The sequence below is a fragment of the Phyllobates terribilis genome, unplaced genomic scaffold, assembly GCF_046119375.1.
Source record: "Phyllobates terribilis strain yellow unplaced genomic scaffold, ASM4611937v1 Scaffold_754__1_contigs__length_715743, whole genome shotgun sequence".
Taxonomy (NCBI): domain Eukaryota; kingdom Metazoa; phylum Chordata; class Amphibia; order Anura; family Dendrobatidae; genus Phyllobates; species Phyllobates terribilis.
In genome coordinates this window covers 206,671-233,335 of record NW_027363514.1, presented here as the reverse complement: position 1 = coordinate 233,335, position 26,665 = coordinate 206,671, and the positions used below count along the sequence as shown (strand labels likewise).

Here is a 26,665-nt window from a genome sequence, read left to right as displayed (position 1 = left end):
ATCTTTCAGGTTTTGGGGCTGTCGCTGGGCAACATTGAGTTTCAGCTCATTCCAAAGATTTTGTATTGGGTTCAGGTCTGGACACTGGCTAGGCCACTTGAGGACCCTGAAATGCTTCTTATGGAACCACTTCTTAGTTGCCCTGGCTGTGTGTTTCGAGTCATTGTCATGCTGGAAGACCCAGCCACGACCCATGTTCAATGCTCTTACTGAGGGAAGAAGGTTGTTGGCCAAAATTTTGTGATACATGACCCCATCCATCCTCCCTTCAATATGGTACAGTTGTCCTGTTGAAAATCACCCCCAAATTGTGTTTCTCCCACCATGCTTCACGTTTGGGACGGTGTTCTTGGGTTTTTACTCATCCTTCTTCTTCCTCCAAACACGGCAAGTGGAGTTGATACCAAATAATTCTATTTTTGATCATCTGACCATATGACCTTCTCCCATGCCTCCTCAGGATCATCCAGATGGTCATTGGAGAAGTTCAAACGGCCTGGACATGTGCTGGTGTGAGCAGGGGGACCTTTTGTGCCCTGCAGGATTTTAATCCATACCAGCGTAGTGTGTTACTAACGGTAATGTTTTAGACTGTGGTTCCAGATCTCTTCAGGTCATTGACCAGGACCTCCCATGTAGTTCTGGGCTGATTCCTGACCTTTCTCAGAATCATCCTTACCCCACGAGGCGAGATCTTGCATGGAGTCACAGACCGAGGAAGATTCAAAGTCATCTTGTGTTTCTTCCATCTCTTAATAATTGTGTCAATAGTTATTCCATTCTCGCCAAGCTGCTTGCCTATTGTCCTTTATCCCATCCCAGCCTTGTGCAGATCAACAATTTTGTCCTTGGTCTCTTTAGACAGCTATTTGGTCTTGGCCATGGTGGAGAGGTTGGAGTGTGATTGATTGAGGATGTGGACAGGTATCTTTTATACAGGTAACGAGTTCAAACAGGTGCAATTAATACAGGTAATGAGTGCAGATTAGGAGGGCTTCTTAAAGAAAAACTTAACATGTCTGTGAGAGCAAGAATTCTTGCTGGTTGATAGGTGATCAAATACTTATTTCATGCAATAAAATGCAAATTAATTATTTAAAAATCATACAGTGTGATTTTCTGGTTTTTATTTTTAGATTCTGTCTCTCACAGTTGAAGTGTACCTACGATAAAAATTACAGTTATCTCCCTTCTTTGTAGGTGGGAAAACTTGCAAAATCACTAGACTATCAAATACTTATTTTCCCAACTGTACATAACATTGTTTGACTTATTTCATATTTGGGAGGCAGAATGAACAATCAGTTGAACACCACACTTTACTGGTTTATGCTATAAGGTTTTCTATTAGACTGTGAACTGTCATTGTCCTGGTGAATAATTCAATATTTTTACATAACTTGCCATTTTTACAGTTTAAGTAGAAATTTGGTATTGGGTGAAGGAGGCGCTGTAAGGCTCGTCACTACCAGTGGCAGCGAATTTGTGGACAGGGAACCAGGGGTGTCCAAGTTAGTGTTAATCTAATTTAGGAGGTGTAAATTCGCGCTGGTGGTAGTGAGGAAAGAGAGGGCACGAGAGTTTTACAAGTACAAGAAGTAATTTTATTGATACAAAACAGGTGATTAGAATGGCTGATTAAAAATAGATAAAAGGGCTTAAACCCAGTGATTTCACTGGGTGGGATACGTAGATAAGTATTAAAATAGATAGGTATACACTAGATAAAAGTACCTAAAAAATATCAATAGATAAATGGGTTGCTTCTCAGAATCTTGTGATGGTCGGTCGGAGTTGATGGTTGAAGAGACAGTGGTTCTTGGACCTAGTGGGACAGATAGGCATATGTTAGATAGGTATATTAAGAAACGATTGGGGGGGGGTAGGTTATCGTCTGTAGTTACCTGTTGATAGGACTTTGTAGTGGGTACAGTGGTTCTTTGGCAGCACGTGGTGGTGCCTGTGGTGGAGAACAGGAAGTGCCTAAGATAGGGCACAGGAAGGTTGGATGAGTGGGGATAGTATTGAGCGGTGAGTGTTTATGGCAGACTAGAATGTAGGTTGGGAATTACCTGCTATTGATATGGCAATCAGCAGGCTGTGGACGTGGTTGCTGGTTGCTCCTCCCAAGTAGCTCTGTAGGGAGGGAGAAAAAAAGATATTTGGTGTACACTTATTGGGTGTAATGTAATCAGGTTAGGGTGCAAGACCCAGTCTAAATAGTGACAGACTTAAAATTCCCTGCTATTGATATTACAATCAGCAGGCTATGTGGATGGTTCTGGTTGCTGTTCCAGAGTAGCTCTATTAGGGGGGGGGGGGATAAGAATTGAGGATAGGATATGGAGCCCAGTGGTTATAGCGTTGAACTATAGTTACCTGCTAGAGGGTTGTAGGGGGTGTCCAGGCTGTAGGGTGTGCTAGGAGGTAGGGGTCCTTGTCCTCCTTAGATAGAGATTGGAGGTATGCCACAGAGGGCTGCTGGTTGCTGGTCCTGAGTGGATCTGTAGGGAGGGAGGGGAGATAGAGATAGAGGATTAAATCTAGTAGGGTTTTTTCTGATTGTAGCTGTGGTGCACAATCTTAGTGGCAAAAAGGTCTTAAGTTACCTGCTTAGTAAGTCCAGGGGGTGTCCAGGGATGTCTCAGGATAGGTTGTAGGTAGTAGTCCTGGTCCCTGTCGGGTGGAGGCAGCAGGAGACTTTGGTTGTATTAAAGATGACCAGAGGTGGGGTGCAGCAGGAGGCTCGGACTGACAATTGGTGTCTTTGTTGGCTGCTGATAAATCTGTAGGGAGGGGGAGGAAGTAGGCACATATGACTACTAAGGTATTGCCTGGTTGTGGCTGTGGTATACAGTCTCCGTGACAGGAGGTCTTGATTTACCTGTTTGGTAGGGGCAGGGGGTGTCCAGGGATGTCTAGGGAGAGTGGTGAGTACTTCTTCTTGTCTCCGTGGTGTGGATGCAGCAGGAGGCTGTGGTAGGAGACTTTGGTTTGGTCAGAGGTGGCCATAGGTAGGGTGCAACAGGAGGCTCAGGCTGACACGTAGTGTCTGGGTATGGTGCACCAGGAGGCTCTGGCTGGCTGCTTAGTTTTGGGTTACAAAATACAGCGGTATGGGTGGCTGGGGGTGCGGAGCCAGGTGAGGATACTGGCTGCAAGTGCTGTGGGGATAAGGAGAGAGAGGTCAGCTGGGTCTAGTCAGCTGGAAAAGGTCAGCTGGATCTAGTGTGGAGTCGGTGGGGCTGAGGCCTGTTCTTACTTACGGTCTGATGACAGCTGTGACGTCGGGAGATAATAGGGATCCGGAGCGAGAGCGGAGTACCGACCCGTGACTGCCGCGTGCTCGCTGGCTTCCGGGTAGGGTGAGCGAGAGAGAAAGGGGAGAAGGTGCGAGAGGATGTGCGTCTCCAGGGAAGCGCGCGAAAAAAGAGCAGCATGACGCGAGGTCACGTGGTGTGCAGGGTGCACAAGGTACGGAGGCCTGTGGGCGCCTCTGCAGCTGGGTTAGGGGTCAATCCAACGCGTTTCGACAGCTGTCATCATCAGGGTAGAAATTTTCAAAACTATAAAATTCAAGGATATTTAATTCAAAAATAATAATTGATTTTATTCTTTGCAGATGACTGTACCAGGAGATCAGAGGTACAGCTGACATCTTCAATTTGTAAATCAGATGATCTTGAGATCCCACAGGACTCAATTGAAGTGAATGACATTACTCCAGATTTACCATCATCCCTTCACAGCAGAGATCTGTCATCTGATCCTTTGAAACAGGTCCTGTCTTCTGATTCATTACCAACTATTAAGGAAAATCAAAGTCACAAAATAATCATTAAAAAAGGAGTTGCTCCTAAAGCAAAGAAGCCATTTTCATATTCTGAATATGGAAATAGTTTTCCTCTCAAAATGTCTCTTCTTAAACATCAAAAAATTCACACAGTAGAGAATATATTTTCTTGTTCCAAGTGTTGGAGATGTTTTAACCAGAAATCAAATCTTGTTAGTCACCAGAGAACTCACACAGGGGAGAAGCCTTTTTCATGTTCTGAATGTGGGAAAAGTTTTACAGAGAAATCGAATCTTATGAAACATCACAGAACTCATACAGGGGAAAAGCCATTTTCATGTTCAGAATGTGGGAAATGTTTTGCCGAGCAATCAAGTGTTATCAGACATCAGAGAACTCACACAGGGGAGAAGCCTTTTTCCTGTTCAGAATGTGGGAAATGTTTTAACCGGAAATCAAATCTTGTTGGTCACCAAAGGACTCACACAGAGGAGAAGCCTTTTTCATGTTCAGAATGTGGAAAATGTTTTACACAGAAATCACATTTTGTTAATCACCAAAGAACTCACACAGGAGTGAAGCCATTTTCATGTTCAGAATGTGGGAAATGTTTTAACCGGAAATCAGATGTTGTTATACACCAGAGAACCCACACAGGGGAGAAGCCTTTTTCATGTTCAGAATGTGGGAAATGTTTTAACCGGAAATCAGATGTTGTTATACACCAGAGAACCCACACAGGGGAGAAGCCTTTTTCATGTTCAGAATGTGGGAAATGTTTTAACCGGAAATTAGATGTTGTTATACACCAGAGAATTCACACAGGGGAAAAGCCTTTTTCATGTTCAGAGTGTGGAAAATGTTTTACACAGAAATCAAATTTTGTTAATCACCAAAGAACTCACACAGGGGAGAAGCCTTTTCCATGTAAAGAATGTGGAAAATGTTTTATTGTGAAATCAGATGTTGTTATACACCAGAGAACCCACACAGGGGAGAAGCCTTTTTCATGTACAGAATGTGGGAAATGTTTTAACCGGAAATCAGATGTTTTTATACACCAGAGAACCCACACAGGGGAGAAGCCTTTTTCATGTTCAGAATGTGGGAAATGTTTTAACCTGAAATCAGATGTTGCTATACACCAGAGAACTCACACAGGGGAGAAGCCTTTTTCATGTTCAGAATGTGGGAAATGTTTTAACCTGAAATCAGATGTTGCTATACACCAGAGAACTCACACAGGGGAGAAGCCTTTTTCATGTTCAGAATGTGGAAAATGTTTTACACAGAAATCAAATTTTGTTAATCACCGAAGAATTCACACAGGAGAGAAGCCATTTTCATGTAAAATGTTCTGCGAATAAATAATCTCTTAGTCACCAGAGCTGTCACACAAGGAAGAAGCCTTTTTTTATATTCTTAATGTGGGAAATGTTTAACTTCTATAGACGCACTTATTAGCAAGAAAAAATGTTTCTAATAAGTGAGTGCGTCTTATAGACTTTAGGCAGCTTCCTGTTACTGAGGAGAACATTGAAACAGTGTCCTTCCTGATCAATCAGAAAATTGCTCTCTCCTCCACTCCACTTATCTAACTGATCGGTGTAAAGTAGGAGAAGAAACTACAGGGACCTGCACAGAGGCTGCATGTCCTGAATGAGCAGCTGAAGACTTCCTCAAGGACCTTTTAGATCATGTAACACTGTTTTACATATTTTCAAAACTTGTCAGGTTCATTTCTGAAATGAGCCATTTTTTAATGATTTTGACCATGTGAATTCAAATTGCACAATAAAAACTTTTAGTTGCCTCTTGTTTCTGTGATATACTGCTGATATTACTGCTACATATAATTGATGAAAAAACACAGCAAAAAAAGAGCAGCAGGGACCTGCCCAGATCCTCAGAACTAAATGCACTACAAGGGTTCAGCAAACCCACATAAAGATGGCGGCTACACAGGTGCAAAATACTGATGAGACAATCACTCACAACTAGTGTTGAGCGATACCTTCCGATATCGGGAAATATCGGATCGGATTGGATCGGACCGATACCCAAAAAGTAACGGATATCGCCGATTCCGATACCGTAAACCAATGCAAGTCAATGGGACAGAAATGTCGGAATGAAAATAAACCCTTTCTTTCCTTGTAGGTTAATTCTACATGAAGGAAAACAAGGAATAATGTAGAATGTATTGGGGGAGGTGGGGGAGACAATAAAGGCCTAGAGGTTTAGCCCAATCAAATGGAATAGCAGGAATTAATATTTTTTTTAAGACGTTCTGAGTTACGGAAATATTGACTATGTTAAGTATTTTTATATTTTGTCAGATATTTATGTTTCACTACTTCCATGCTCTTCACCTTCTTTTTTACTTCTCCCACACTTTCTCCTTCATCATCCTCAGCATCTTTTTCATCAACTTCTTCTTCATCTTCTTCTTCTTCACCTTCTTCGTATTATTCTTTTTTTTTACATTCTTCATATTCTTCTTATTCAACTATTATTATTCTTCATATTCTACTTCTTCATCTTCTTCATATTCTTCTTCTTCATCATATTCTTATTTGTGACTGGCATTCCTGTAGTTGCTATCTATAAAATGTTTGAACATTACACCTTTCGTTCTGCCCATCACAAACGATTTACAACAGGATTTGTCCACGTTCAGTTTGGCCTGCAGCAGCAGGTCTTTTCCAGGGGCACCACGAGGAGGAACGGACTCACCCCCATACACTGCTTAGTCATCTTCTGCTTATAATTTAGATATTATCTTTTGCTCTGATTTTTAGTCTTATGCTTAAAGTTCTTCCGCTTTTTGTTCTGCAGCTTCTTGTACTTCTGCTTCTTGGTTTTCTGTCTCTTGTTCTTCTGTATCTTGGTGGTTGTCTTCTCTTCTTTGTCCTCTTGGTCAACTTCTTCAGGGTCATCTTCTTGGTCTTCTTCGGGGTGGTCTTCAGGGTCATTGTCTTCAGGGTCCTCGTCTTCGGGGTCCTCGTCTTCGGGGTGGTCTTCAGGGTCCTCGTCTTCTTCGGGGTGGTCTTCAGGGTCCTCGTCTTCAGGGTCCTCGTCTTCGGGGTCCTAGTCTTCTTCGGGTTGGTCTTCAGGGTCCTCGTCTTCAGGGTCCTCGTCAGGGAGATCCAGAGTGATTACCAAGAACCATTTCAAAAAGCTTGAACTTGGAAATGTAGCAGAAGGTACAAGAAGGCTGAGGAACTACCGAGGACCAGCTGACGGTACTGGAACCCGGATGGGTAGCAGAAGGTACAAGAGCCAATTGAACTACCGAAGACCAGCTGACGGTATTGGAACTCGGTTACTAAGCAGGAGGTACCTGTGCCAGAAAGCACTACCAAGGACCAGCAGACGTTGGTGGAACTTGGATACCGAGAAGGAGGCACCTAAGCCAAAGGCACTGCCGAGAACCAGCTGACGGTACTGGAACCCGGATGGGTAGTAGAAGGTACAAGAGCAAATGGAACTACCGAGGACCAGCTGACGGTACTGGAACCCGGATGGGTAGTAGAAGGTACAAGAGCCAATGGAACTACCGAAGACCAGCTGACGGTACTGGAACTCGGTTACTAAGCAGGAGGTACCTGTGCCAGAAAGCACTACCAATGACCAGCAGACGGTGGAACTTGGATACCGAGAAGGAGGCACCTAATCCAAAGGCACTGCCGAGAACCAGCTGACGGTACTGGAACCCGGACGGGTAGCAGAAGGTACCCATGTAAAAAAAAAGTTTCAAGGCCGCGAGCCGGCCGCAGTTACCAAAACCCACAGTCCTATAGTGGGTGCTTGTCCTATTGGCACTATGGAACCAGCCTTCATTGCCAGATCCCGCAGCCCACATAGGAGTCACCTAAACTGCAGGCACCATAGAGTCGGCTAACCCGACCGCAACACGACAGGACAACGCATTGGTTGACACTACCCGGAAACAGCTGACGTGCTGGAACCAGGCTGGGCAGGAGGGAGTACTCGTGCCAAAGACACTGCTGGGAAACAGCTGGCGGTGCTGGAACCCAGGGTAAATACTAAAAACAGAGTGGAGCCAGAGGCTTAATTGGAGCAACTTTAAAATCTGTAGTAGTGTGAATGTGGACAAAGCAGGAGAATTTGCCAGACACACAGCTGGGGAACAGCTGACGTTACTGAACCCCAATAACACTGGAGCAAGCGTTGACTGTGCAGACGGCACTTCTGAGCAGCAACTAGCGGTATTGGAGCCCAGGGAACATACTAAAAACAGAGCAACCAGAGGTGTAATTGGAGCAAGTTTTAAATCAGTAGTACAGTGGATGTGGACAAAGCAGGAGAATTTGCCGGACACACAGCTGGGGAACAGCTGACGTTACTGAACCCCAATAACACGGCAGCAAGTGTTGACTGTGCAGACGGCACTTCCGAACGCCAACTGGCGGTGTTGGAGCTCAGGGATCATACTGAAAACAGAGGAGCCAGAGGTGTAATTGGAGCAACTTTAAAATCTGTAGTAGTGAGAATGTGGACAGAGCAGGAGAAATTGCCGTCCGCACAGCAGGGGAACAGCTGACGTTACTGAACCCCAATAACACGGCAGCAAGTGTTGACTGTGCAGACGGCACTTCCGAGCGCCAACTGGCGGTGTTGGAGCTCAGGGATTACAGTTCAGGTGGTAGAAACATGAACACAACAGGAGACCTGGATACTGTTGCCAACCAATTATTTATTCTAGAAGAGGACTGGCAAATTCATGAGAGATCCAGGCCTTGTTCATTTTGAGAAAAGTAAGCCGGTCAACGTTATTGGAGGATAGTCGCATGCGACGGTCTGTTAGTACACCACCTGCGGCACTAAAGACGCGTTCCGATAATACACTAGCAGCAGGGCAAGCTAGCACCTCCAATGCATACTAACTAAGCTCTGGCCATGTATCCAGCTTACAGACCCAAAACTTGAAGGGAGAAGAGCCGTCTGGGAGTACACTAAGAGGGCAAGACATGTAGTCTGTCACCATCTGACGGAAACGTTGCCTCCTGCTGACTGGAGCCGTCTGTGATGGTGTAGACATTTGTGGCGGCGGGGACACAAAACTTTGCCACATTTCGGCCATACTGGTCTTGCCTTGTGCTGAAGCACTGCTTCTGCTCCCTCTTTGTGCAGAGCTTCCTCCACTGCCTCGACGCACTGAGCTGCTTTGTAAAGCACTAGCAGCACTGCTCTCGGTTGGAATGGAGAACATGATGGAATGCACCAGTGCGTCTTGGTACTCCCGCATTTTACGCTCCCGGTTCAACGGTGTTATGAGGCTTTGTAAGTTGTCCCGGTAGCGAGGATCTAGGAGGGTGGACACCCAATAATCAGCCGTGTTGAGAATGTAGGCGATGCGGCGGTCGTTTCTCAGGCACTGCAGCATGAAATCAACCATGTGCTGCAGACTGCTAACTGGCCAAGGAACGCTGTCCCCTGCTTGAGGCGTGATCTCTGCCTGCTCTGCATCACCCCACCCTCGCTCTAGATACTGACTACTAGAGCATTGTGTACCTCCCTCCTCTGGACAGATGTCTTCCTCATCCATTGACTCCTCCTCATCCTCCTCACAAAGTGTCCCCTGCCTAGGCCTTTGTGATGAACCACGCTGCGCAGACTGTAGAGAAGCAGATGGCATTTGTGACTCCTCATCCTCCACCTCTTCCAAAACCTCGTCCCTTAGTGCTTGCAGTGTTTTTTCAAGCAGGCAGATAAGGGGGATAGTCATGCTGACTAGTGCATCATCTGCACTCGCCATCCGCGTGGAATAATCGAAGGCACTCAAAACATGGCAAATGTCCTTCATAGAGGCCCACTCAGTGGTGGTGAAGTGTGAACGGCGCGCACTGCGACTTGTTTGTGCCTGCTGCAGCTGGTACTCCATTACTGCTGCCTGCTGCTCACACAACCTCTCCAACATATGTAACGTTGAATTCCACCTGGTGGGTAGGTCACATATGATGCGATGTTCCGGAAGACGTAATCGGCGCTGCAGAGCTGCAATGCGTGATCTTGCGTTGCTGGAACGCCGCAAGTGAGCGAACTCTATGCGGACCTTGTGAAGCAGTGCATCAAGATCCGGATAGTCCCTCAAAAAACTCTGCACAACCAAGTTGAGCACATGTGCCAGCCATGGGATGTGAGTGAGGTTGCCTAGGCCCAGAGCTGCCACCAGATTTCGGCCATTGTCACACACTACCATGCCTGGCTGGAGATTCGCTGGCACAAACCACACGTCGCTCTGCTGCTTGATGGCATTCCAGAGCTCCTGCGCTGTGTGGCTTCGATTCCCCAAAGAAATTAATTTTAATACGGCCTGTTGACGTTTGGCCACGGCTGTGCTCATATCGGTCATCATAACAGGTAACCGTTCACGGGTCGATGTGGAGGTAGACCGTGACGGCTCCTGCAGCGCTGATTCAGAGGAACTGGAGTATGAGGAGGAGTCAATGTGTACAGACTGGATTCCTCCAATCCTTGGAGTTGGCAGAACACGTACAACGCCACTCTCAAGATCTGTACCCGGCTCCACAACATTTACCCAATGGGCAGTGAGGGAAAGGTATCGTCCCTGTCCATGCTTACTGGTCCACGCATCGGTGGTCAGGTGGACCTTGCTACTGAAGGCGTTTTGTAGCGCTTGTTTAATTTTTCCCTCCACATGATGTTGCAGGGCAGGGACAGCTTGCCTGCTAAAATAAAAGCGGCTGGGCACGTTGTATTGTGGGACTGCCAATGCCATAAAGTTACGGAATGTGTCAGTCTCCACCAGCCTGAATGATAGCATTTCAAGGGCCAGTAGTTTAGCAATGCCAGCATTCAGAGCCTGTGCTCGGGGGTGGTTTGCCAAGTATGGGCGCCTTTTCTCCCATGCCTGTGCTAACGATGGCTGTAGACTGGCCTGGGAGTGTGAGGATGACTGGGAAAGTGGTGCTGTGGGTGGAATTACACTGTGTCTCTGGAGATTCTTCCATGGCGATCCTGTGAGGAAGCCGAACCAGCTGTGTGTGAGCTGGAGGAAGAGGCTACAACACGAGCTGAAGAGGTGGTAGGTGGCGCTGTAGGTTGGCCTAGGTCTTCAGTGTGTTTTTGTAACTCCACCACGTGCTTGGTCCGCACATGTTTCCACATATTTGTGGTATTGAGGTTGCTGACAATTTTCCCTCTTTTCACCTTCTGATTACACAGGTTGCATTTGACAAAGCAAATTTTCATCTGCAACGGTGTCAAAAAAGGACCAGGCACTGCAAGTCTTGGGAGCGCCCGCTTTGGATTTTGGAAGAGCCATGCTCCTAATGGGTGCCGAAGTGGAGGCTACAGGCAACCAAGTCTGCCCCCTCCCTCTCCCTCCTTTTTGGGACGTTCGGGGAATCTTTTCCTCAGAGCTGCTCCCACCACCTTCCTGTCCCTCACGCCATGATGGGTCAAGGACCTCATCATCTACACCACCCTCTTCAAACAACTGCTTCTCCTGGGTAGTCTCGACAGCACAGTACGCACCAGAAAGTGGCACCTGAGTCTCATCATCAGATGCGTACTGAGGTGTGCTGCTGACCATAGGCACTGGCCCACCCGCCTCTTCAGATTCAGAGAGACAAAACGGTTGCGCATCACTGCATACTACCTCTTCTTCAAATTCTTGAATTCTGCTTGGCTGGCCCCCTCTTTCCCAGCCAAGAGATTCAGAGAACAGAAGTAGAAATGGCTCCTGTCCAGGGCTCTCTGACTGCCTGGGCAATTTGGCAGGTGATGAAGAGACAGATGGGTGCTCTTCAATGCTCAGGACCTGAGAGGATCTGGAACTAATTGAAGTCGATGCGTTAGCTGCCATCCATCCGACAACGGCTTCAATTTGGTCCTCCCGCAGCAGTGGGGTACGGCTATCTCCTACAAAGCTGCGCATAAAGGACTGTTCCCTGGTAAAACTGGGGGATGCTGAGTCACGGGTGCCCGCAGCAGGCACAGAATCCCCACGTCCTCTCCCTGCAGGCACAGAATCCTCACGTCCTCTCCCTGCAGAAACTCCACGCCCACGACCACATGCCTTACTCCCTGCCTTCTTCATCTTGGTAGACTGATAAAGATAGGCAGAAAAGTACTAAGGGCTTAGTGTGCTTATTCCTGAACAGCTGCTAACAGGTATAAGAAACACTAATTTTATAAAGTGTGGACTAGACTTTAATATGAGCTAATGTGGCCTACACAACTGTAAAGTGGAGTGTTTGGTGAACTTTATTTAGGTTTTTTTTGTCGCAAAAAGACACTGGATGTGCCCAAAGAAGTAATACCGATAGTATCACAAACTTTTTGTAGCTATTACAATGTAGGAAGGTAACCTACAATGCAACAGATGAGGCTACAAAAAATAGGCTAATACTAATCTGGCTGGGGCTGCAGGGCACAATGCTGCAGAAAGGCTCCTCTAACTACTCCTATATAGTGTGTTTGGAACCAATTTAGCTGAATACGGATGGAACCACCACACTAATAGGAGATATCAGGAAAAATTATAAATTGGCAAAAAAGGACAATGTATGAGGCAGTGACACACACTGAGTGCACTACAACCAGACGTGGCTGAAGTACACACTACAGGGTGAGCTGCACTCACACACACAGACCTTGCAGACAGCGGTGAACAGCACAGAGAACTGTGCACTAGCGCTGCGAGGCACAGCGGTTTATAAAGTAGCTTGGGTAAAGCAGAATAGACCAAATAGGTAGCTAAAACTGTCCCTCAGAACAACAGCGTCCTATCCCTAACTGAATTCACAGCAGAGTGAGCTCATAATGGCGGCGGCGGCTTTTATAGTGCATCATGACATCATTTCAGCAGCCAATCACAGCCATGCCATTAGTTAAGATGCCTACATGCCTAACAGGATGTGCCCACACTTCTTAGGATCCTCATTGGCTGAATAAAATGAAACTGGCTCATTGCATTATGGGAACTTCCGATTCCGGTATACAATATTGCAAAAGTATCGGAATTAAGTATCGGAATTGCGATACCGCGAATATCGGCCGATACCCGATATTTCAGTATCGGAATGCTCAACACTACTCACAACCTACCATTTCATGGAGGGGGTGACTGCTTAGTATTTAAATTGCACAAAAAAAGGATTGTATTGGGTGCTGTTCACACTAGGGTAGTGCACAGTATCCGGTTTACAGCCTACTACTTAAGCCCATACTATTAGATTAGGTGGGCTGCCCGGTACTATCCAAGTTCACCCCATGGGAACAGACACCCCAGTTTACAATGCCCGAACTGATGGGCCTGGCTGCACCCTGGAATAAAAAAGTGCAAAAATACATATATATAATATATGAGGTATTAGTTTATATGTTGGCCAAAATACTTAAGTTCGTAACCCGCGACAAGGGTCCTCATGCTTACGAGCCCTACTCTAAACACAAAAAGCAAAGCCACACCAAGCGCGACACTCCTGCACAGTCTGGTTCCAGACAGAAGAACACATGGAGCCGTTACAGGTAAGAGGAGTGTATGGTGCCGGAGATTGCGGTATGCGTAGACACTGAACGCATACCCCGATCTCCGGCGCCCTACTTACATACTTACCTGACCAGGAGGAGCGTTGCCGCGGTGCCTTTCTTCTCGCCGGAGACCGGGGACGGAGTGAAGGCTTCGGAATCGGCGCATGCGCATAGCGCTATCCGGCGCCATTTTACTGAAGACACATTTGCAGTGTGTCTTCAGCAAAATGGCACCGGACAGCGTGGTATGGGCACTCACGTACTCCGGAGCCACACTCCTTCCCCGGCCTCCGGCGGAACAGGACACAGCAGCGCTGGAGCACAGGGAAGAAAGGTGAGTATAAGTGGGGTTTTTTTGTATGTGTGCAGCGTGAAAGGGATGAGGGGGCCACACATACCAGGATGGGGAGGTGATGGGGCCACACATACCAGGATGGGGAGGTGATGGGGCCACACATACCAGGATGGGGAGGTGATGGGGCCACACCAGGATTGGCGGATGAGGGGGCCACACATACCAGGATTGGGGGATGAGGGGGCCACACATACCAGGATTGGGGGATGAGGGGGCCACACATACCAGGATTGGGGGATGAGGGGTACCATACATACCAGGATTGTGGGTTGAGGGGGCCACACATACCAGGATTGGGGGGTGAGGGGTACCATACATTCCGGGATTGAGGGGTACCATTCATACCAGGATTGGGGGGTGAGGGGTGCCATGTATACCAGGATTGGGGGTTGATGGGACCATGCATACCAGGAATGGGGTGAGGAGACCATGCATAACAAGATTGGGGGATGAGGGGGCCACACCTAACAGGATTGGGGGATGATATGTACCATACATACCCCCAATCCTGGTGAGGGGACCATGCATACCAGGATTGGGGGATGAGGGGTACTACACATACCAGGATTGGCGGATGAGGGGTACCACGCATACCAGGATTGGGGGATAAGGGGTACTGTGGAGGTATCACCAATTTAAGATACAATAGGTAACTGCTCTCCTCCAAATTAAAGATGAATGAACCACGCAAATGGCATACTTTATTACGTAGACATGGGGTTATATAGTATTCTCCTTCTAGGTGGAACTAGTAAAATTTATTGCTCTTTTCTGATAACTTGGCACGGTGTAATTTGTTCATCCATGTATCTTTTGACCTTTGTAACGCCTTAGGAATTCCGATGGGAGGGGGTGAGTTCATCTCTCAGCGCCATCTTTGCCAACTCGACATGAATCTCTCTGTTATCAGCCGTGCACATGCATACGTCATTCCCAGGAAATCATTTAGTTGTTCATGTCTACAAATTAGAACAGAAGCTGTTAGTTATATATTCATTAAATATTAACATAATCCATGTGCAAATACACATTTGCATACATACAGTACAGACCAAAAGTTTGAACACACCTTCTTATTTAAAGATTTTTCTGTATTTTCATGACTATGAAAATTGTACATTCACACTGAAGGCATCAAAACTATGAATTAACATATGTGGAATTATATACTTAACAAAAAAGTGTGAAACAACTGAAAATATGTCTTATGTTCTAGGTTCTTCAAAGTAGCCACCTTTTGCTTTGATGACTGCTTTGCACACTCTTGGCATTCTCTTGATGAGCTTAAAGAGGTAGACAGCGGAAATGATTTTCACTTCACAGGTGTGCCCTGTCAGGTTTAATAAGTGGGATTTCTTGCCTTATAAATGGTGTTGGGACCATCAGTTGTGTTGTGCAGAAGTCAGGTGGATACACAGATGATAGTCATACTGAATAGACTGTTAGAATTTGTATTATGGCGGCAAGAAAAAAGCAGCTAAGTAAAGAAAAACGAGTGGCCATCATTACTTTAAGAAATGAAGGTCAGTCAGTCCAAAAAATTGGGCAAACTTTGAAAGTGTCCCGAAGTGCAGTTGCAAAATCCATCAAGCGCTACAAAGAAACTGGCTCACATGAGGACTGCCCCAGGAAAGGAAGACCAAGAGTCACCTCTGCTTCGGATGATAAGTTTATCCGAGTCACCAGCCTCAGAAATCGCAGGTTAACAGCAGCTCAGATTAGAGACCAGGTCGATGCCACACAGAGTTCTAGCAGCAGACACATCTCTTCAACAACTGTTAAGAGGAAACTTTGTGCAGCAGGCCTTCATGGTAAAACAGCTGCTAGGAAACCACTGCTAAGGACAGGCAACAAGCAGAAGAGACTTGTTTGGGCTAAAGAACACAAGGAATGGACATTAGACCAGTGGAAATCTGTGCTTTGGTCTGACGAGTGCAAATTTGAGATCTTTGGTTCCAACCACCGTGTCTTTGTGTGACGCAGAAAAGGTGAACGGATGGACTCTACATGCCTGGTTCCCACCATGAAGCATGGAGGAGGAGGTGTAATGGTGTGGGGGTGCTTTGCTGGTGACATTGTTGGGGATTTATTCAAAATTGAAGGCATACTGAACCAGCATGGTTACCACAGCATCTTGCAGCGGCATGCTATTCCATCCGGTTTGCGTTTAGTTGGACCATCATTTATTTTTCAACAGGACAATGACCCCAAGCACACCTCTAGGCTGCGTAAGGGCTATTTCACCAAGAAGGAGAGTGATGGGGTGCTACGCCAGATGACCTGGCCTCCACAGACACCAGACCTGAACCCAATCGAGATGGTTTAGGGTGAGCTGGACGGCAGAGTGAAGGCAAAAGGGCCAACAAGTGCTAAGCATCTCTGGGAACTCCTTCAAGATTGTTGGAAGACCATTTCCAGTGACTACCTCTTGAAGCTCATCAAGAGTGTGCAAAGCAGTCATCAAAGCAAAAGGTGGCTACTTTGAAGAACCTAGAATATAAGACATATTTTCAGTTATTTCACACTTTTTTGTTAAGTATATAATTCCACATGTGTTAATTCATAGTTTTGATGTCTTCAGTGTGAATGTACAATTTTCATAGTCATGAAAATACAGAAAAATCTTTAAATGAAAAGGTGTGTCCAAACTTTTGGTCTGTACTGTACATACACATAGATTATTCCATCATCGCTATATTGATTCACACTGATTAGGTAATCAATTTAAAGAAACTAATTGATTTTCTATAATATATATATTTTTCCTTGACAGACCCCCCCCCTAAAATCAATTATTTGCTTTTAATATCCATATGCTAAAAATTAGAGGAGGAGAAGAATTGACCCTATGTTAAGGCTTTTCTGGAACCCTACGATGTGACAAGCGCCCTGTCCCTTTTAGACGGACCCACCGACGTTCCTAAATCTAACTCATATGAAGACCTATAGGAAAGGGATGGAGACCCCAAAAGATCTAGTGACTGGGTAATCGAGGGCCACCCCTAACACAGAAATATGGATATTAACTTTACAAACTCATTGACTTCTGGTAATCTCTCTGGTACAACACTTTTGTTCTAAGGGGTACTGTTTGTTCATAGATTTCGAGAGCCTTAGTAATTTTCCCTGTGGGGCCGATATTGTCTGGGATATACGTACAACAATGCTCATCTATCATTTTGCATACCCCTCCTTTTTCTGAAAGTAACATATCCAGAGCTATTCTGTTTTGGAAGGCCATGGTAGATGTGGATGCTAGTTGGTCAGCTATCCCTTGTAAGGCATCTTTGGTGTAATTGACAAATATTTGTTGGTTATAATATATGTAATTTATCCAATCTACGTTTTTGTTAACGGTTACTATGGGTATTATGGACTCAAATCCCGCCTTCACTTGGTCTTGGGCCTTGAATTCGCCTGGCACCCCCCTAAGCACTCCGAGAACATCAATATATATATGTGGGTCAAAACTGCCTTTGGGGTTAACTTCTCTCTTGGCCCTATATGTGCCTGCAAACGCAGCCTTTATTTCCTTTTTGGATTCCTGGGACTCAGATATAAGGTAAACAGACATTATTGCTTTAGTTAAGGCACATTCCCCAGTCCATTTGCCCTCCAGTCTAATCCTAATCTTCATGTCACCACATTCAAAGAAGTGTTGTACCAGAAAACTGGAATATCATTCTCTTTGGTAATAATTGTTTGGAATGCACGTATTACCGTAACAAAGGCTTCCCCCCAGCTACTGGCATCAGACAAAGGAACATCAGGGTTGTGGGTCTGAGACCGCCTTCTTGCAATGGGATGATTCTTGCATGATGTTCGACCTTCACAGCTTTAGGTGATGTAAGCAACACTTGGTAGGGCCCTTCAAATCTGGCATCCAGTGTGCCTCGCACGTGATTCTTTATCCAGACAAAATCTCCAGGCTGGATGCTGTGAGTACCTGGTTCAAGATCTGAGTCTGGAATAGAAGAGTACACTGTAGCATGTGTTAGTTTTAACTCTTTAGCAAGTCCGACAACAAAATTCACAAGCTTATCATTCCCTGAACTAAGCTGCTGTGGGTAATATCGACCCATTCTAGATGGCCCCCCAAACAAGATCTCATATGGTGTGAACCCTGTGGCCATTCATCCTTTCAGCTTTGCCGCTACTTTGAGGATGATAAGGAGTATGCAGGCCCAAATCCGCCCCAATCATCTCCCAGATTGATTTGGTAACTTCTGCAGTGAAGGCGGGTCCTTGATCACTTTTAATCACTTCTGGAATCCTAAATCTGCAGATAAGTTCTGCCAGAAGCCTTTTCACTGTAGTTCTAGCAGTCATGTTGGTTACTGGGTATGCTTCTGTCCAGCCAGAAAACATATTCACCACCACCAGAATATATTCATATCTTCCACTCTTGGGTAATGACATATGATCAATTTGGATTCTCTGGAAAGGATACTGTGACTTTGCCAGTTTCTCCTTTAGCACATGTTCTGTTCTTCCAGGATTACAAGTGTTACAAATCTCACAGCTCCTAGTATAGTTTGTAGCAAGAGCTGAGATCTCGGGTGCAATATAGAGTTTGATAGCTGAAATCATCTGATTCTTCCCTCTATGTACCTTTCCATGAGCCCACTGAACCACTGCAGGATACAGTGCTCTTGGCAGACATATTCTTCTCCCCACTCTCCAGATTCCGTCCTTACAAAACGTTCCTCCCCATCCGATCCATCCTTTCGGATTCTCTTCCAGCTTGCTCCTCTTCATCTTCCTCCTCTTCTTCCAACCCCAAATTTCTCATTCCCGTTTCTTCCTCATCCCCTTGTTGTCTCTGACTTCTGGTGAGCACAAACACGTTCGTACCCCCCGACACCTCTGCTTCCTCTGGAAATATTGGTTCCATAGCTGCTGCTTTTACTGTAATGTCAGCCAGATGATTCCCCTTGGCTTCCTCTGAATTCAGTTTCCCATGAGCCTTAATTTTGATCACAGCCACTTGCCTAGGTGACTTCAGAGCTTCTAGCAGACTTCTCACTGCCCCTGCATTCTGGATTGGAGCTCCACTGGCTGTCTTGTAGCCCCTCAGGGCCCATATCAGGCCAAAGTCGTGGGCAATCCTGAATCCGTACCTCGAGTCCATGTAGGTATTGGCCACTCGACTCTCTGCGCACTTGCAGGCTTCGGTCAGCGCATACAGTTCTTCCTCTTGAGCTGACAGCAGAAACAACCGTTGGTAGGGACACCATCGCATATCCGGTATGGTAAGTTCCATATTCATCTGCTTATCTGGATCCGTCAGTATACAGTATCAGATCCGCTTCAGGCAGTGGCTGCTCAGAGACAGTAGGTAGGTGAGAGGGTTCTGCCTTCATGACCTCAAGGCAATCATGGTCACTCGAACCAGGGTATTCATGGTCTTCTGAGGACCCCCCTAAGTCTTCAGAGCAGTCCCCCCTTGACAGAGGAAGCGGAGTGGAGGGGTTCAAGACAGTACATCGCCAAAGAGCTATATTTTCTGGTAAAAGGAACTCACATTGCATTCTGACACGACATTGAATAGATAGATGGTTGTGCTGGGTTTGTGCAAGGATAGCTTTCAAATCATGAGGGGCCAGTATAGTTGTAGGATGGCCAAGTACAACATCTGCTGTTCTGTGGAGGAGTCTGTAGCTGCCATCACTGCTTTGAGACATGTTGGAGCTGTTTGCGCCACTGGATCCAATTTACTAGAATAATATCTGATGGGTCTCATGTGGCCTCCATGTTTTTTGTGCCAGAACTCCTGAGGCATGGCCACATGCTTCAGAGACAAATATAAAGAATGGAAATTCATAGTTGGGAATCGCCAGTGCAGGGGCTGAAATTATGAGTTCTTTCAACTGGTCCATTTCATCTTCAGCTTCCTGGTCAAAATGCAGGTCAAGCTCAGAAGAGTGGACCTGATCATATAGAGGTTGCATGAGAACTGACCGTTAGGGATCCACTGCCTGCAGTATGTGACCATTCCCAGGAAAGCTTGGAGTTGTTTGACAGTTCTCGGGTACGGGATGTCACGGATGGCAGTTTTACGCTCTTCAGTGAGATGCTGGTACCTTGGGATATGCAATGACCCAAAAACACAACTTTGGTACAACACCATTGTAGCTTTCGCAGAGTAACTTTGCATCCAATGGTGGCCAGAAATTGGAGCAAAGAATAGCTGAACCTGTGGCAAGTTTGGTCGTCGGGACAACAGAGGAGTAGATCATCGACATATTATATCAATGTGACTTCAGGGTTCTCACTCTTCCAGGGTTGGAGACAGGTAGTTAAGGCCAGTGTGAAGTGATGAGGGGAGTTCTGAGCTCCTTGAGGCATAACGGTCCAGGTGTACTGTACTCCTCTGTGTGTAAAAGCAAAAAGATACTGACAGTCTGGATGCAGAGACACACTGAAGAAGGCGTTTGCCAAGTCGATTACTGTAAAATGCGTTACCTCAGGGGGAATTTCATTGAGTAATGTATGTGGATTTGGCACCACTGGGGTCTCCAGGATTGTAACTGCATTCACAGCTCTCAGATCTTGCACCATCCTGAATTTATCCGGTTCTCCTCTTGCAGTTTTCTTCTTCACTGGAAACAATGGAGTATTAGCAGGAGAAACACAGGGGATTAATGCTCCTTTCTTGAGTAATTATTGGATCTGGGCATCTAATGACGCTTCTTGGGCTGCTTTCAGTGGGTGCTGTGGGAGTCTGGGAATCCATGCACCTTCTTTCAGGAAAACTTGGACTGGCGGGACTGGCAGCCGGCCTATATCATCAGGATCTTGAGACCAGAGTTCAGGTGGTATGCAGTCAAGATAATGCTGTGGTATGGCAGTTGTTGCAAAGTGGATGAAACACAATGGGAGGGCATTTACCTTTGTTTGTTCCTCTAATGATAACGGAGTAGAGACATCTAGATGCATTCCATTCTCATCATATGATATCTGAGCATTTAACTTCTGGAGTAGATCTGCTCCCAACAAATTAAGCGGGCAGGTGTCTGAAACGAGTAATCTGGCCAGCAGCTTCTGTTCTTTCCCAGTAGGCAATGGAAATGTTAGCCAGGATGAGGGTGGTTTTCCATCCACTCCCACACATGAAAGGAAATCATCAGATTTCACTTTCTGACTCCGGAGGGTGTGGACATGCCTGTCTGCCTCTCTGCTAGATTGTGGAGATAATACGGCGCCGGACTACTGGCAGCCCATTGCAGCAGCAGAAGCTTCTACTTTATTTTAGTTACAGTTTTGTTACAGTTATTTTATTTTATTATTTTATTACCTTCTCTGGATTGCAACGTTCCTGTATACTCGTCTATTGGGGATGGAAGATACAACACTTCCCACACTATCAACTGCTGCTGGGCACACAGCACGAGATCTGCACCTGGATCTTCTTCCACCACTTACAAGTCTCCTGCAGGTACAGACACTCTGGGGCACGCAATACGGACCATCTCAGCTAATGCTACTGAAGGATGCATGCTGCTACCCACAGCCTGTGACAGGGATACAGCCATATGTGAGCGGTGGAGGTCACTGTATACGATTTGCCATGGAGAGGACTGGTGTGACGGGTGGAAATAATGACGGGATGGTGGACCCTAGGTCTGTTGCTAAACGAGCAGTGTATTCTAGGGATCGTCTTCTGGAACTGCGCAGGATAAAGTCTTCTCCAGCAGTGGCAATACTGAATGTTCCACGGGAAATAAGGAGACCTTTCAGAGGCTGCAGAGCAGGCAAGAAGATCAAGTCCTGGAGGAGAAGGTTTAAACCAGTGGTCCCATCCATTATCATGGGTAACGTACGATCGCTGGGAGATAAGTCGGATGAACTGCTGGCTCTGAGTAAGACCCAGAAGGAGTTTAGGGAATGCAGTCTCATGTGCTTTACAGAAACCTGGCTGCATGAGGAGGTCCCAGATTCATGTGTCTCGGTACCAGGGTTTCAAATGGTTCGGGCTGATAGAGAGAGAGTTAGATGCGGCAAGAAAAAAGGTGGAGGAGTGATACTCTACATTAACAACAGATGGTGCAATCAGGGGCATGTAACTGTTAAGGAGAAACATTGCTGTCCAAATATTGAACTGTTAGCAGTGGGCCTCAGGCCTTACTATCTGCCTAGAGAATTCACTCTTGTTATTGTAGTTGTGATGTATATACCACCATCTGCGAACCCAGAGGCTGCTGGGGATGTGTTGTCAGGGGTGATGGCCCGGCTTCAGACTAAACACCCAAACTCTCTAACTGTAATTTCTGGGGATTTCAATCGAGTAAAGATCTCATCTGCAATACCAAAGTTCTATCAATATGTCAAATGTCCTACACGGGACAACAACACACTGGATCTCCTCTTTGCTAATGTTAAGAATGCTTATTCATCGGCTGCATTACCCCCCCTGGGGAAATCTGACCACAACCTTATACTATTGTCTCCTGCTTACCAACCAGACGTCCGCAAACAACCAGTGACAATTAAAAAGATAAGGAAGTGGTGTCCAGCAGCAGAGGAGGCGTTACAAGACTGCTTTGACTGTACAGACTGGGAGGTGTTGTGTACCATGAAAGAGAAATGTAATGTTAATGAGATTACTGGCAGAGTTACTGATTACATCAACTTCTGTATGGACATTGTAGTACCTGTTCAAGAGATTCGGTGTTATGCAAACAATAAGCCATGGATTACAAAAGAGTTGAAACATTTACTAAACATGAAAAAACTGGCTTTTAAAAGGAAGGACAAGGAGGCATTGAAAATTATACAGCGAGACCTAAAGGGGAAAATTAAGATTGCCCGTGAGGCATTCAGAGTTAAATTAGAAAATCAATTTGCACAAAAAAGCTCCAGAGAGGTGTGGGCTGGAATGAAGCTAGTGACTGGGTTTAAGGCAAGGTCGGAGCAGGGGGGTGGTGGACTTACAATGGCTAATGAAATGAATCAGTTCTTCAATAGATTCAGCAATAAAGGTGCGGTAGCAGCAGGGAAGGGGGAGGAGGCTGGGGAACAACTAGCTAAATTAACAGGGGGTGAAATAGATCATTTCTCGGTCTCCAAAAATGACGTGAGGGACCAGTTTAGTAAGCTGGCCATTGGCAAAGCAGCAGGGCCTGACGGTCTCAGTCCACGTGTCCTCAGAGTGTGTGCAAATGAGTTATGTACTGTCTTCCAGCATCTCTTTAACCAGAGCTTACAATCAAAGAGAGTACCAGTGCTATGGAAGACTTCCTGCCTGGTGCCGATTCCCAAGACTACCTTCCCGGCTTCCCCGGGGGACTATAGACCGGTGGCCTTAACATCGCATGCGATGAAGTCCTTGGAGAGAATAGTACTTGCTCACTTGTGTCCGAGGGTGATGGCGCATACTGATGCTCTTCAGTTTGCGTACCGGCAGGGACTGGGTGTGGACGATGCTGTAGCGTCTCTGCTACAAACAGTACATTCCTTTTTGGACAATGATGGAACCACAGTGCGTGCTTTGTTCTTTGATTTCTCTAGTGCGTTCAACACATTACAGCCACTCTTACTGCGAGGAAAGTTGATTAAAATGGCGGTGGATGAGGGACTTGTGAATTGGATAATTGACTACCTGTCGGATAGGCCACAGTTTGTTAGGTGGGGGACGGCTACATCAGATAGTGTACTGAGCAGTGTCGGAGCCCCGCAGGGAACAGTGCTGTCGCCATTCCTCTTTACATTGTACACAGCTGACTTTCAGTATAAATCAGACCGTTGTCACCTCCAGAAGTACTCGGATGACTCTGTGATAGTTGGCGGTATTGGGAAGGACCAGGACGAAGAGGAATATAGAAGGGTGGTTGCGGACTTTGTAGTATGGTGCCAGGCTAACCATCTAGAACTAAATGTTAAGAAAACCAGGGAGTTGGTGATGAGCTATGGAAGGTGCAAGAAGGTATGCCTACCTGTTACCATTGACGGTCAGGATGTGGAGATGGTGGACAGTTTCAAATATTTGGGGGTTTACCTGGATAGCAAGCTAGACTGGAAGTGCCACATGGAGAAGGTCTACAAGAAGGGGATGAGTAGATTGTATTTCCTAAGGAAGTTAAGGTCTTTTAATGTGTGTGGCAAAATGCTTGAGGTGTTCTACCAATCCATTGTGGCTAGTGCCACCTTTGCGGCAATAATTTGCTGGGGTAACAGTGTGCGTGTTGCTGACGCCAACAAGCTCAACAAACTTATAAAGAAGGCTAGCGCGACGGTGGGCCTACAGCTTGGGACTTTTGAAGAGGTGGTAGAGGATAGGATTAAGAAGAAGTGCAGAGCTATAATGGGCAACAACACACACCCGCTTTATGAACTGTTTGCGAAACAGAAGAGCACATTCAGCAATCGCCTAATACAACTAAGGTGTAAAAAGGAAAAATACAGGAGATCGTTTGTTCCAACAGCTATGGGGGTGTTTAACAAATGTCTGAAAAGCAATGTCTAAAGCATTCCAAATGTTTTGTTATCATATGTGTCATGTTCGAGATCTGTGTTCTGCTGCTGTGATACCGCAATTTCCTCCGCGATAAATAAAGTATATCTTATCTTATCTTATCTTAGATATAAGCGATTCATAGGGTAAATCTCTTACTGATCTGGCTGTCTACTAGGAAAGGTAAAGTTCTGTCCTCTACATCAATTTTGACAGTAGAAATCAGTCCAGATTTAGTGGGGACGTTTTCAACTGAGGTCAAGGTGAGCACGGGTTTGCCACTGTCCTATGGGGGGTAATTCTGGTCTTTCCCCGCAAACCGGCGTGGTGGGTCCCTGTTATTTTGGTACATCTGTTGTGGTGGCTGGTCTCTGTAATTCTGAACAGGTTCTCTTGGAATTGTCTCATACTCTCTCTGTGGTGGCTGCCGTGATGGCTGTCTAATACTCTTGGAGGGAGTACAGTGGATTTCATTGGTAGCGTGGAGAATCTCTTCTTTTAAATTGCTGGTTGTAGGAGAGTGGCATCGAGCCATAGAAAGGATTCCCTCTTTTCTCTGGACATCCTCTTCTGAAATGACCCGGTTGGTTACAATGGTAACAGATTGATTCCCTTAGTCTTAAGCTCGGTCCTCTGTACATTTGTTAAGGACCCATCCATCGTGGGGTTGAGCGGTATAATTGTTGTGGGTATCCTGGGGGATATGGCAACTGTTCTTGTTGATTATCTGCAGGTTGATAGACTGCTAGAGCAGCTGGAGCAGGAACAGGAGTCTGTGTCGGTGCTGGGGTAGGCTCTGGAGTAGGCCTTGGAGCAGCATTCAATTATTTCTCTATAGCTTTAGCAATGAGGAGTACCTTTCGCGGGGACATGTCCACATATTCTGGTCTGGAGTCTGTAAGATTTACTGAGATTTCCTCTCTGAGTCCCCTAACAAATGAAGTGACTAGCAGATTTTGTTGGATCCTCTGACCTTCATTGAACCCTTGATCCTTGAACAGAGTATAGATTCTGGTGTAAAATTTTTCGACATTCTCCCCTGATTCTTGAGAACAGTCTAATACACTGGTAGATTAGTCTGTTAGCTGCTCCTTGGCCGATTGCTGAAGTTGTTGACAAAAAGCTCTGATTACCTGATTGGTAAGTCTCCTTGTCTGTCACTTGGCTGTCATTCAGAGCTACTTGAATTATTGGCCAGAAGGCATCTCCCGCTTTAATGCTAGTGATTTCATGAAGATCTTTCCAAGTAGCCGAATAAGTTTGTTGAATTTGTCTGATTCTTCTGTAGAACGCCATAGGGTGTCTGTCTGGGTCAGGTAGTTGACTAATCACTTGATTAACTTGCGAGGGTGTGAATGCCACATATCTATTATAGTAATCTGGCACTGGAGATTCTGACTGAGAAGATGTTGAGGGAGATACCGGCAACATAGCAACAGGAGGTGGACTTATTTATCCAGGAAATAGTTCATTTGGGTTATCTTCTGAGGTCATCTGGCGGCTGAGTGGGTCTGATCTAGCTGCGGCACTTTCCACAGCTCGGGTGAGAATTTGAGATTTATGATAGTCATTGCTGATTAGTCTTATCTCCTCCAACGTAGTTAGTCCTCTATACTCCCGTATAGCATGGACTATTGCTTGGGAACAGGCTTGCATAGGAAATCCATACATTCCAGAACTTATAGCAGGAAGAGCAATAGAAGTAAAGTTCCTTGTTCCAACATAGTTCAGAATATTGTTGATTGTAGCTCTAAGTTGTGTCACACACTGATTATGATGATCTTCATCATACACATTCCGGGTGTAGTGTGTATTGCGGCCTGTATTCCGGGTGTGCCAAGATGGCCACCACCGGAAGGAAGCACACTACAGGAAGGGTGAATCAAGATGGCCGCCACCGCAAGGGACATCTGGTCAGAGGCCGGACGTGATGCAATGGGTGTAGCAACATGGCCGCTGCAGGATGAGGATGGGGCACTAGTAGCAAGGGGTGGGCCTCCTGGACACCCATGCAACACAATAATCTGCTCACAATGGATTCTGCTGGCCACAATTAGAACACCACCAACAATTCATTGCGCTGCCATTATAGGGCAGTGGCGGAGGCATGGTGGGGAGGGGAGGAACAGTGTGAGGTCTGGGACATGGTGCCCCGCATGCAAGAGAAGTATCTCTATTATCAGGATTCTGCTGACTGCAATTTGTACAGGTCCATCAAAAACGGATCCTCACAAAGAATGAGCATGTCAGTTTGTTCGGCGTTTTTCTAATCTGCTTTTGCTATTGAAAACATTATCTATGAGCTCAAAAACCTTTCAGGTGATGCGTTTTTTTAAAAAGCTAATCTGCTTTTGCAGCTGAAAAACGTATCCTCAAAAAACGCAGCAAAAACGCTGTGTGTGAATGTAGCCTTAGATCAGGAATAGAACAGCCATTTATAGGACATTTCATAACTTTCCCAAATTCCTATGAAAAAATATTCCCCACAAACTGCATTGATCTACTGCACCCAATTTATTATATATTTTAGAAGTCGGAG

General features: G+C 45.9%; 2 protein-coding genes across 2 annotated transcripts in view; one reads left to right on the top strand and one right to left on the bottom strand.

The window, feature by feature from the left end:
• The window catches only part of LOC141238542 (uncharacterized), a 75,582-nt gene extending 69,971 nt beyond the window's left edge, over positions 1–5,611 (top strand). The window contains exon 8 of the mRNA XM_073668436.1: positions 3,616–5,611. Coding sequence (XP_073524537.1) covers positions 3,616–5,160 — 1,545 coding nt within the window. The 3' untranslated portion in view covers positions 5,161–5,611. The remainder of the gene's footprint in view (positions 1–3,615) is intronic.
• LOC141238544 (uncharacterized) overlaps positions 1–26,665 on the bottom strand; it is a 486,605-nt gene that overhangs the window by 414,083 nt on the left and 45,857 nt on the right. The window lies entirely within an intron of this gene.